The sequence below is a fragment of the Thermobia domestica genome, chromosome 14 (assembly GCF_964235325.1).
Source record: "Thermobia domestica chromosome 14, izTheDome1.hap1.1, whole genome shotgun sequence".
Taxonomy (NCBI): Eukaryota; Metazoa; Arthropoda; class Insecta; order Zygentoma; family Lepismatidae; genus Thermobia; species Thermobia domestica.
The window spans coordinates 179600884-179613857 of record NC_137467.1 but is presented as its reverse complement, the minus strand read 5'-3'; the positions used below and the strand labels follow the sequence as shown (position 1 = coordinate 179613857).

General features: G+C 38.7%; 1 protein-coding gene across 1 annotated transcript; it reads left to right on the top strand.

Moving 5' to 3' along the window:
* The first annotated feature begins 367 nt into the window (after nt 1-367).
* Nucleotides 368-1378, top strand: LOC145670130 (uncharacterized). Its single transcript, XM_081738500.1, has one exon. The coding sequence runs from the start codon at nt 368-370 to the stop codon at nt 1376-1378; it is 1011 nt and encodes a 336-aa protein (XP_081594626.1).
* Nucleotides 1379-12974: the final 11596 nt, after the last annotated feature.

The following is a 12974-nucleotide window of genomic DNA, read 5'->3' as shown; positions in this document are numbered from 1 at the left end:
AGCAACTTCCAGTTACCACCTAAATGTGCCACTTGCAATGATCAGCATCCGGCATATAGCTACAAATGTAAAGCTAAAGCAGAAGCTAATCAGGAACATCCGGAACTCGTAGTTCCACTACGACCACCAGCACAACCACATACTACTCCACATCCGATAGATGCACCTGTCTCGTTAGATCAACTCTTGACTTTCTTGACTTTAGCTTTACAGAACATCCATCCCTTTATAAGACCCCACATACTCCAGCAAATCATTCTTGCGGCAAAAACCACTTTTCATGTTAATTTCACAGCCACTTATTCAGGAAATACAGTTCATTTTCATAAATCTCATACAACTAATCTTGACTAGTTTACTCTATACCATGGCTGTTACATTTCTGTTTCTTAATATCCGGTCTTTACCCAAAAACAAAATCTTATTCGAACAGCTTCTTCTCGAGGAACGTGTCACAGTGTACTTACTAAACGAAACTTTCCTCACAAAATCACGAACATGTCGTTTACCACGATACACTATGTTGCACGCTGAAAATCCTTTACCTGCACTCCGAGCCAATGGGGGAGTGGCCATTGGTTTCTCTCCTCATATACCGTTTCGTCAACATCATTATACAACGACACCTCTACCGGAATATCTCCTCGCCACTGTCTATTTCAAAAACGCCATTATTACACTGGCAACAATATACATCAGACCCAACCATCCTCTACCAGAGCAGTTCGTGCAATACATTTCAAATACTTATAAGACGTACATTATCATGGCTGACTTTAATATGCATAGCCGAACCGATGGCGAGAGGACAAATTTTGTTAATTTTATTACGACCAATACCACTGGAATCATACTTGATCTTCCTCAAGCAACCCGTCCTATTTCCAACACAAAGCCAGATATAGTTATAACGTCAGCAAACCTCGTATCACATTGCACGCTAGATATTCTTGATCTTCTGGGTAGTGACCATGCTCCAATTAAACTCACCTATCAGCCAAATACCACCACCAGGCCTATTTCATCTCCACCACTCCGCTTAAGCGTCCGTTACGATAAGGCTAACTGGGATAAATATCGCACACATATCTCTCAACTCACCGATCATCTTACTGAACCAACTACAGGCGAAGATTTAACTGCTGTCGTTGATAATATTACTTCAGCTATTCAAGAGGCCAGTCATTTATATATTCCTACTACCAAATCTCGTCCATATCAGCCTAAACTTCCGCCTCAATATCTCACACTGATCCAACGCTCACGCCAATTCTATAGAGATTATCTTCGCACCCGCAACCCTGAAGCACTCCGTCATCACCACCAACTACAACGCACAGTTCACAATTACATTAAACTTAGGCTAACTACCCATTAAACTTCGTAAATGGGTAAACACATGCAATAATCTATCCGAGACTTCTCATCCAACCAAATTTTGGAACCGTTTCAATGCATTATGTGGCAAATTTACTAGCACACCCTATCCGCTTCTGCAAGGCGACACGCCTATTTCCACCGATAGTGATAAGGCAAATGCTTTTGCAGATCACTTACAAGAGATTTTCACGCCATCATCCGGCAATGCTCCAGTCGCTGCAGATAGGCTTAACACGTCCACACCACACCTTCAACCAAACACTGCCCATCTCTTACAGCCAGACACAGCCATATCTCAACCCATTAGTGTTCACGAGATCTCACAAGTTCTCCACAATAAACGCAATACTGCACCCGGTCTAGATAGTATAACATACCGCCACATCAAAGAATGTCCTGCTTTGTTATTACTCCTTCTCGCTAATATTTATACCTTCATCTTGCGTACAGGTTTCTTTCCTTTAACATGGAAAATCTCTAAGACACTCATGTTTCTCAAACCAAATAAACCACCTCAGAACGTTTCATCATACCGACCTATTCAGCTAACTTCAACTTTCAGTAAGATCCTAGAGCGCATCCTGGTAAAACGACTCCATATCTACCTAAACGATCGCAGGTTAATTCCTATCACACAAGCTGGCTTCAGACCTTCATATTCTATTAACGATCAACTTTTAAGACTCACATCACTCATTACTCAACACTACAATTCTGCAAAATCATCCTGTCTGGTCCTATTTGACTTAGAAAAGGCGTTTGATAAAGTCTGGCACAACGGACTAATATACAAACTTCTTCAGTTTCGACTCCCCATGTGCTACATCCGCCTAATTTACAATTTCATTACCAACCGCCTCGCTTATATCTCCATTCATGACCTTTTATCACATCCGATCTTTCTACTTACTGGAGTGCCACAAGGGTCTGCATTATCTCCTCTACTTTATCTCTTGTACGTCGCTGACATGCCCAGACTACCTGATAACGTTCATCTTTTTCAATATGCCGATGACACGGTTCTCCTTGGACTCGGAAACTCTATCCAACAGATCAATACCGTTCTCCAGCTTGCTATCGATCATTTCAGTAACTGGTGTAATCACTGGAGACTTACTATTAACGCAACAAAAACACAGGCCATGGTCTTCTTACCTCCACGACGCACTTCCAGAGTTCGCAGAAACCCACGACGCTTATTTCTCCATGTGGATCAGGTGCCCCTTCAGGCCACAAATACAGTAAAGTATCTGGGAATTACTTTCGATCGCCATCTTACTTGGTCGCAACATCTGAAAACAGTCACTACTAAAGCTTATAATCGCATCAATCTTTTGAAATGCCTTACGGGTACTACGTGGGGTCTCAAGCCACACACAATCCTCAACACCTACAAAGTTTTCCTCCGACCTGTTCTGACATATGGTTTCACTGCCTGGATAGCCGCTCGACCTCAGTACTATCATAAACTTTTCATCTTAGAACGCCACGCTTTCCGTACAGCTTACCGCATTAAGCTCCCTAGCCCTACGCAGGAACTTTACCGCCATATTACTTTTCCAACTCTGAACTTTCACCTTGAAAAACTACGTCTAACATATATCTCTAAACGCTTTCAAACTCGCCACCCATTACTTCAAGATACAATGCATTATTTAGCAGTTCATCCCACACCTTGCACCTACTATTATCCACCACTCTCGCTCCTGTTTACATTATATCACTACACGCTTCAACCACCAGACACAACTTTGCAATTCATATCAGAATATGTTGTTCACGATCATCTTCCTCTCATCCATCCATCATTTCCCGCACAGTAACAACCTTTGTTTATTAACTTTGGCTCCCCATGTTCTCATCAGTGCCTAGAGCAGCCCCTAGTGAGACGAATGAGTTTATTCTTCAGCCTAACATCACCTAAAGTGTTGTATTGTGTATCGCACTTCACCTCATCTTTCATGCTTATTGCAATATTTTGAAGTGTTCATATTATTATTTCTATTCTTATATTTCACGCACGTTTTTCAATGCACGATTTCATATCTATGTAATCACTATGTTTTCTTGTATATTTAACTTTGTCTTTTCACCTCACCAAATGTTAAGGATCAAAGTTCCTTAAGTAACCACGTTTTTTTTCTCTTGTTTTTTTTTTTTGACAATTTGAAGTTAATAAATATTTAATGACACACTTAGCCCAACAACAGTAACCGGAGCCTATACTGTAATTACACCTCATTCCTAATAGAGGGCATAACCCTCTTAAAGGTGGCTAGCCCTTCTGGCTAGCATGTAAAAAAAAAGTAAGATTGTTATTCCTGCAGTCTTTTTTATAGCATAGGACTATTTTCCTATTTTCTTTTTGTAGAAGCGATAGACGTGTTATGTCTAAGCTTAAAGCTGATTTCAATGCAATTTAAATGTTTGTTGTTATAATGATTATAATTCTCATCAGGCGCGTAGCAAAACAAATTTATTTCCGGGAAGTTTATATAGGATTTACATTTCTCTTATTTTGCCCATCACGTTTGAGGAATGACGTTCCTCGGCGAGTAAACTGTACGCTTAAAGGGAAGGAAGGAAGTGTCGTATGTTTTACTACAATTTTACTGGTTTGAATGAGGAAATCTTCATTCTGGTGGCTGGTCTGAAAAAGAGTTTAACGAATTTTCGACCGAGTGCTCCCACCGGGAATCGAACCCCGGTCCACTCACACTGAAAGCGAGAGCGTTAGCGACTAAGCTATGCGGGGCCCGAGAAGTATACTGATGTTACAATAACAAAAACAAAAACATAAAATTCTACGTTTATTTATTATTTCAAATTCTATTTACTTTAGAATTATGGCAACCATAAATTATTGTTTCATTTTTGTGTGCTTAATACAAGCTCTTTCCAAGGCAATTTGTTTCATCTTAATGATTAAATTTGAGGTATTTATTTTTTAAACATTAAAACAAAATTATATTACAGAAATTTTAAATTACATCAATACCAAATAGAAATATAGGTTTTATTCCACGTTTGCACTTAATTTTCTATCTACAGAAATAAACGACACATTACAGTGTATTAATTTTCACAAATAACGTTGTTTAGCAGAGTACTGTTGTTCGGAATTGCACCTGGTTTCCTTGGATGCTTGTCATGGTTGGAATAATAAGGTATGGTTTGAAATTTTTGAAATGTTTACCAGCAATGGAAGATGTTTGGTGCATCTAACAAGAAACATACCATTTTACACAAAAATGAGTAGAATTCGCAAAGTTGAATTTAATTTGGCAAATATGGTTGCAAGAATTTCACTGGTTTTGAATCAATAATTGAAAATTATCTTGAGCATTGTTTTTAGAGAAGGGAAAGATAATTTAGAAGGACACTGCCTTCTCTAGCCCCTCCATGGCCTCATTCACACGCTCTTAACATCTAGCATCTTGAAGAAACCTAGCGTACCTTTATCCTTTCCTCTGGAGAACAGAGTAATCAAAAAATATTGATAGCTCAGCCGTCGTCAGCAGAAATCTATCCTGAAGAGTAGCAATCAGTGGCGCAGTCAGGATTATATTTTGGGAGGATCAAGACAGCACAGTACAGTATTTTGCAAACGACGTGCTGTACCATCTGAAATGGACAAAATTGAAAGTCTGAATTCTCTCAATTGCAAGAAATTTAGTTATCGCTATTATTAACACTCCAAAAGGTCTTAAAATAAAAATTCAAATTCTTGAATTCCCTATTAAGGATCACAATTTTAAAAAAGTGTACTCTAATTATTATTTTATACATCTTTATTTTTGCATGGTATTACGCTCACTTTACTAACATTTATTACTCTGAGAAATTAAATCATTGTTTTCCATTCTTATTTTTTTCATTTTGTAGAGTCCTTAGACTTAATTCGATATTCTTTTATATATTGATATTTTCTTAATTTATTGATACAATAGAAACTTTGCGATATTACGGAATGAAACGTCCAACAAATACACTTTACAATTTATAACGACTGACTTTTAAATGTAGTCGAGAACTAATGGATATTTCCAAACTCTATGGCAAGTACAGGACATTTGGAAGATCAAGCTTTTTAATGCCTATGTAAATACAGAAAATGCAACTTTATATATATATATATATATATATATATATATATATATATATATATATATATATATATATATATATATATATATATATTTGGTCTAGGAATTAATTCGTGCGGTTGGTACGCACACATTGAAGCTGTAGTACAAACACAAAATACATAAATACCTTAAGAAAAATATTGTCCATCGCTAGCCACCACTTTCGCCCATCTGTCAGGCAATGTACGGATTCCGTGGCGAAAGAAGTCCTCATCCTTGGAAGCGATCCAGTCAGAGACCCATGTTTCGATATCTTCTGAAGAAGTAAACCGCTGTCCAATCAAATCGTTGTTCATGCAATCGAACAAGTAGTAGTCCGAAGGAGCAACGTCTGGTGAATACGGCGGGTGGGGTAAAACTTCCCATCCGACATTTTCTAAATAGGTTTTGACCGGTTTTGCGACATGTGGGCGAGCGTTATCATGTTGAACAATAAGTTTATTATGTCTGTTCTCCCATTCTGGTCGTGTTCTGGCCAGAGCTTGCTTCAAACGCATTAATTGTCGTCGATAGCGTTCTCCATTCATAGTTTCACCCGGTTGCAGCAGCTCATAGTACACCACACCTTTCATATCCCACCATATGCACAGCCTAACCTTTGCACAGTGAATATCTTGTTTTGGTTGTGATGGACCTGGTTCACCTGGTTTCACCCAGGCCTTTTTTCGTTTAGGGTTCTCGTAATGGATCCACTTCTCATCACCCGTAATAATTCGATGCAGAAACCCCTTTCTGCTCTGTCGTTGAAGCAGCAATTCGCAAATGGTTTTTCGTCTTTCAACGTCTCTGTCTTTCAATTCATGTGGAACCCAATGTGACATCTTTTGAATCATTCCCATGGCTTTCAAGCGTTTGGAGACTGTTGTTTGATCAACGCCTAATGCTGCTACAAGTTGTTCCTGCGTTTGACACGAATCCTGCTCGAGCAATGCTGTCAATTCTTCGTCTTGAAATTTTTTTGGCTGTCCAGCTCGCTCTTGGTCTGCCAAGCCGAAATTACCACTTCTAAACCGTGCAAACCACTTCTGACACGTTCGCTCAGCTAGAGCATGGTCACCATACACTTCCACCAAAATACGATGACTTTCAGTCGCACTTTTCTGCATGTTAAAGTAATGCAGCAGGACACCCCGCAAAAACACTTTATCAGGCACAAATTGCGCCATGTTCACTTAACTACAAACTGGTGTTGTTGACGCTTTAATCCACTGCCCTATACTACGAACGATACGCGATGACAGGGGTTTGCAACACATGTGTGGATTCACGGAACTGTGGGACGCTCCGTTCGTTGCGCCATCTCTTGTCCACCCGCACGAATTAATTCCTAGACCAAATATATACCGGTATATATAATCACTTACCACGTTAACCTCGACAGACTAGTAGACTAATTTCATACAAAACACATTCTTGTTAATCAGTGAAATATAACATACTACAGTGGCGTAACTACTATGGAGCGAATGGAGCACTTGCTCCAGGCCGCACAGTAAAATTGCGCAAGAGCGAAGAAACTACGGAAATCTGTTCCTTATGCAAAGAACATTTGGAAACATTTTAAAAGGTAAGCTGTGAATATTAGTAGTTAATAGGCAAGAACTGATTCCGGGGCCGGATTCAAGAATTTTTGAGGAGAGGGTTAAACTTGAGATATTTTGGTTCGCTGAGTGTGTGGAGTGCAGCACTTGATAACACATATTTATCTCCGCCCTTCTAGAGGCGGCATTGAGGAAAGCCATGTTGTTCAACACGAGAGGATACCGGTTCTCCATGAACTGGAAACGCATACATTTTATGAAATGAGTGGAGAACGCACTCAAAATCTTCCATTACAGAGAAATTTTAAAACTTGTTTTTCACAGCCTTTGAGCAAACTTTTCATTAATAAATAACTTATATATTTTATTTCTGATTGGGAGGTGCGCGAACCCCGCGCCCCATTTCTGGATTCCCAATGGGCGATACTCGGACAATCGTCACCCCAGTGTTTGTCTCGGTCTTTATTACCATCGTTTTATTATTGTGTTAGTTTATTTTATTATTTTCGTTATTTTGTGCTAAATTGGATTAAGAACAGTAAACAATTTTTAATTTAATTTCCTGTTAACATAATTTATATTAACTATGAAGTGATAACTTAGAAAAAAGATAAGTAAAAGTTTAAGGTTTCCTAATATACATCGTAAATACATTGTATACTGTTTGTATATATATATATATATATATATATATATATATATATATATATATATATATAGCGCTATACTGCAACTGAAATGCATAGGGCAGGGGGGCAGGTACGAGTAAATCGATGCTTGATCGATCGAGAGTTCAGTAAAACTAGCTACATCACTGCCGTACTAAATGATTACTAGTTATCCAGTACATTATTCTACAATTAATTCACAATTTGAGAAGTTCTACATATTTTCAATTTGGTATTTAATGTTGGCTTCTTTGCAAGTCAGTATCATCGTGGCTCACTGAAAATTCTCTGTTTATTGTAAGATGAGCGAGACCATTTAATGTGTCCTGATCCATTGCAGCCGGAAAACAAAACTTGATCCTCCTTAAACACCTCCCAAGAGTACAGAAACTAGCAAAGTAGCAAAAATCTGTATCAGCACATTTACAACGATAACGTTGTACAGAGTGGCCCGAAAGTAGATATACAATCTTGTACTCATTTGGATATGACAATTTATATAATTTCTTATTGTTATAAGTGCAGATATTGACTTAATTTCTTTTGTTGTTTTTTGAAATTTCTTTTCACTTGTGCCTTAAGTTTGGTAAAAAACAAAGCCAAAAAATTCTCTTTCTAACGAATTAAAATGTCACATTTGATCAATGCAGTTCTGTATATCTACTTTTGGGCCACCATGTATATTGTTTATATGAATAGTAATTAGGGCAGCAGTCCTCAAGCATTTCCTATGAAGAAAACAATGTAAGTAATGCTACTAGATTGATCAAGATGTTTTGTTTGATCTTTGCTATGGTGATGTTAACCTTTGTCAAGGAAATATTTGTATTCTCGTCCCAAAAGTTGTTTTACGTAGCCATGAAGGGTATGTGACCGCGCAGTACTGTAAGGAAGGGATGCCTGCATAATAATTTGTTAATAATTTTGAAGAGTTTTTATTTTAACTAGGGAAATAACGTAGTTGTAGAGAGTAAAGGCACAGATTTCAAGCATCAGTGCACTGTTATCTCTTTTTTACAATGTTATCTCTTTTTTTATCTCTAATTTAATTATATGTTAAGTGAAACACCACAACATCTGTCACTGATAGCGTACATCATTTTACTTTTTAAAATTGAAACTCTAGCTTATTTGTCCAAACATGAATCTCCCTACATGATGTAGAGAGAAGGCAAAGAAAAAGTTAGAAAATCGGTAAGATTTATGTAATTCACTAAGGAACTATAGGGACCGACTGAGCTAATTACTGCTACTAGCGCTTTTCACTCCTCAGGAATTTGCTACGACATGTTCGCAGGACACTTTTCTAAGTCCTAAATCTCTGCATGAATTATTAAATTCGCCTGTAATTATTTGGGAATGGAAAGTTATTACGCTGAACGTGAATATGTTTCGCTGTCGTAAAGCAAGTACCGTAATAAATGTAAATAAGGTTCTCATTATTATATGAAACTCAGAAATATTTTTCCGCCTATAGAACAATATAATACAGTAACTAAGCAACATCATAATCACTAACGCCCGCAAGATTTCTTTCCAACGGGGGGGGGGAGACCAAGAAAAAATCTTCGAGTTTTACGTCCCACGATTATGCCGGTTAGGCTAAGGGAGGCGGTGATGATAAGTGATGAATGAAATGGTGGAATGAAGAAAGTGGGAAGAAACGGGTGAACCCCGAGAAAACCCACACACATGGTGTCTGTCTACCACAAAATTCAATTGGCCTTGGCTGGAATCGAACCCGAGACCCCAAGCAGCAGAAGTGTACGATCTACCACTGAGCCACCGCAGTCCCTGAGTCAAACTTCCCCGCATCAAAGGTCACGGGTCAAATGGTCTCCGCAACAAATGGGCGCGAGTCAAGTTCCGTATCAAAACGCCCGTCATCAAAGGGCCCTGGTTAAAAGGGGCCGAATCAAAATGCCCCTCATAAAAAGAGCCCTGATTAAAGGGTCCCTCAACAAAACGACTCAAGTCAAAAGGCCCTGCGTCCAACGGGACCGGGTGAAAAAGGGGCCCACTGCAAAAGAGCAGGAGTCAAACGGCACGGCAAAGTGTCAAAAGGGCCCGTGTCAAAAAGTGGCAACGCTACAAAAAGACCCGAGTCAAACGGTCCCGGGTTAAAGGAGACCGAGTCGGAAGGGGTCGAATCAAAACACCCCTAAAAATCCGGTCAAACGATTCCCACAACAAAATGACTCAAAAGGACCTGCATCAAACGGGCCTTTGTCAACACTTTGCCGCTACAAAAGGATCCGAGTCAAACGACCCCGCGTCAAGAGCGCCTAGGTCAAAATGACACCACAACAAAAATTACCAAGTCAAAAGGCCCGAATTAGAACGAACCTCATAAAAAGGACCGGTTGAAAAGGTCTCCGCAACAAAAGAGCCAGAGAATGGATTGTTAACGTAAAAATTTGGGATTTAGGTACTGATAATAAAGATAACAATTATAATTACTGTCTTCGTTTTTGCGTTACGTTACTATACTAAGAATTTTTACGAAGACTGTTAAGAAATGACAACCAACGTCAGTAACAGAGGCGACTTTTGATGGAAGTTTCAATTGTAAAAATTAACGTCTTATGAATGTAATCCACGAGAACGGCGCAAATGTATGGTGGAATTTCATTTACAGCCGAGATCATTAATGGTCACAAAACAAGAGTTAAAAAAACATCAACCACATTTTGTTCATTGTTATGCAAATTTTATTATTATTATTATTATTATTATTATTATTATTATTATTATTACATTTTCTATTATTATCACGAATAATAATAGAAATACCAGGTCAGTGGTAGCTCATGCCTTCAAACCAGTATACCCCACTGCTCGAACTATTAATTCTACATTAACATCAGTCGTCTTTCGTTACTCACTCCAACTCACTCCCACTCCCACTCACATTAACATCACTTTATGTTACTCACTCCCACTCTCCCAAGGTGGGGAAGGGTGTCTTCTTACTTCTTATCTCAAAGCAAGAAAAGCAAACAATATTTTCGCAAACATAGCCAGGCTCATGAGAGAGTGACTCACAACGCACACATCTTGCTGTATAGCTTCAAGAGACCCATGGGTATTTAGTTGCCCTGTTGTTAAAAGGCGTTTAGTCAGACGTACTTACCAAGGACAGTTCCGGTACTTGAACATTGAGTTGACTGTTAGAATACAACAGCAGCATATAACTTGTCCCTCCTGTTTACTTTTCACGAATATTTTTCACCTTCATGCGCACAGTTCACGTATTGCGTAGATTTAAATGACATGCTGTGTCCAGTAAATATTCCCAAAAATATACAAGTACTCAAAAGGCAAAACATTTAGTTATTTTTGTTTTCCCCTTTTCTATTAGCCAGAAGAAGTGTGTATGGTTGTTTTAACATCCTTCTTGTAGTTTGCTGAGGATTCACTTCCTCTTTTTAGTTGAACCTTTAGCTATGACAAGTCGTGGTTCTTATCATAGTGGCGTATTTCCGCCCCGAGAAATTACGGATTTAATAAATAATGTAGACAACGATGCTTTTGAAACTGACGAAGAACGTAGTTTTTAGGCAGATTCTAGCATCAATTTATGTGACACACACACATTTTTTCATACAGCCTTGCTGCTGAACGGGACGTTAAACCAGTGGCGGGGTAGAAACACACATTATATATACAGGGTGGCCCAGTTCAATCTTTCCACGGAAATATCTCGAAAACTTTTGAGCATAAATAAACTGAACAAAAACTCAAATCGAAAATATAATGTGCAAATCGGCGGCTCTTTAAGGGGGCTCGAGGCCAACATAAACATTTTGAATGGAAACATGGGGCGAGTGACACTTCGTTCGATAGATCTTTAAAAAGTAAAAAGCGATGTGTCTGTAATGTAGAAATGTAGGTAGAATTCTTGTTAAACTGTACCTTCCATTTTCATTGCAGGCAATAATTTGTGCAATATGAATCAACAGGAATGCCAAACCAATTTGTCGAACAATGCAATTTTAGAACAATGTGTAGAAACGTTGGTTTTCTCAAAAGTCGTCTGCAGAATATTGGTTCATTACAGTACCAGTCACTTGTACATCCAAATGTGTCAGGAGCTCCTCCTTGGCTAAGCATTTGGCGTACGCGCCTTTGGCGTGGGAGACCAGGGTTCCATTCCCGGTCGGGGCACGTGTGGTTCAGTTTGCACGTTAATCAGTAGCTCCACGTCTCATATAGCCTCGTTGCTGGAGAAGACGTTAAACCAAAAATCAACTCACCTCAACTCAACCAAGTGCTTCCGACAAATCAAAGCTATTGAAAGTAAATATGGGGTTTCTCCTTTGAAATTTTACCATTCATTCCCGCTTCACCCACTTACTTAAGGAAATCGGAAAGATAATTTTCTAAGAATTAGATGTCCTCTTTAGCATTATAACTCATACTTTAATATCTTTTTCTCCATCGGATTATCCTCGGAATGAATAATGCCTTCTGTGATTTCTTATAGGACTTTTTTCTGTCATCCGGTATTATCTTCAACCGTTTTCATATTAATGATACTGGACGTTTTATCTGATACAGGCTAGATATCTTGTCGGCCATTTTGAAAACGGTGACCCATATAAACAATCTTTTGCCACAACGCTGTTTATTGTATGAAATTCTATTGAACGATGTATCAAGTGACCCATATTTTCATATAAAATTTCTAAGCTGGGCCTGGCTCCAAAATGAAAGGCGGCTCTAGGGGCACCGCGACAACATTATTCGATTAGCCCCATGGCTTTCCTATTTGAGATTTGGTTTGGTTGATTTATGTTCAACCGTTTTCATATTAGTGCTACTGGACGTTTATCTGATATAGGTAACGTATTTTGGCGGCCATTTTGAATATGATGACCGATATGAAAAACCGTTTGCCACATCGCTTTTTAATTTTTAAAGATCTATCGAATGTAGTGTCACTCACCCCATGTTTCCATTTAAAACTTTGAAGTTGGCCTAGGGCTCCCTTGAAGAGCCTCTCTGTGGGCACCTCAACATCGCAGTTCGATTTGCCCCTTGGTTTTTCCTCTTTGAGTTCTTATGCAGTTCATTTATAATAATCCGTTCTTGAGATATTTCCGTGGAAAGATTAAAATGGGATACAACGTATATATATGATTATATATATATAGTAAAACCTGTCAACTTGGCCACCTCTCTAAGTTGGCCACCTGTCTATCTTGGCAGTTGGCCACATTCAAACAACGCTTACC

Excerpts from the sequence above, each read along its gene's own strand:
- LOC145670130 (XM_081738500.1), top strand. The coding sequence starts at position 368 with ATGGCTGTTACATTTCTGTTTCTTAATATCCGGTCTTTACCCAAAAAC.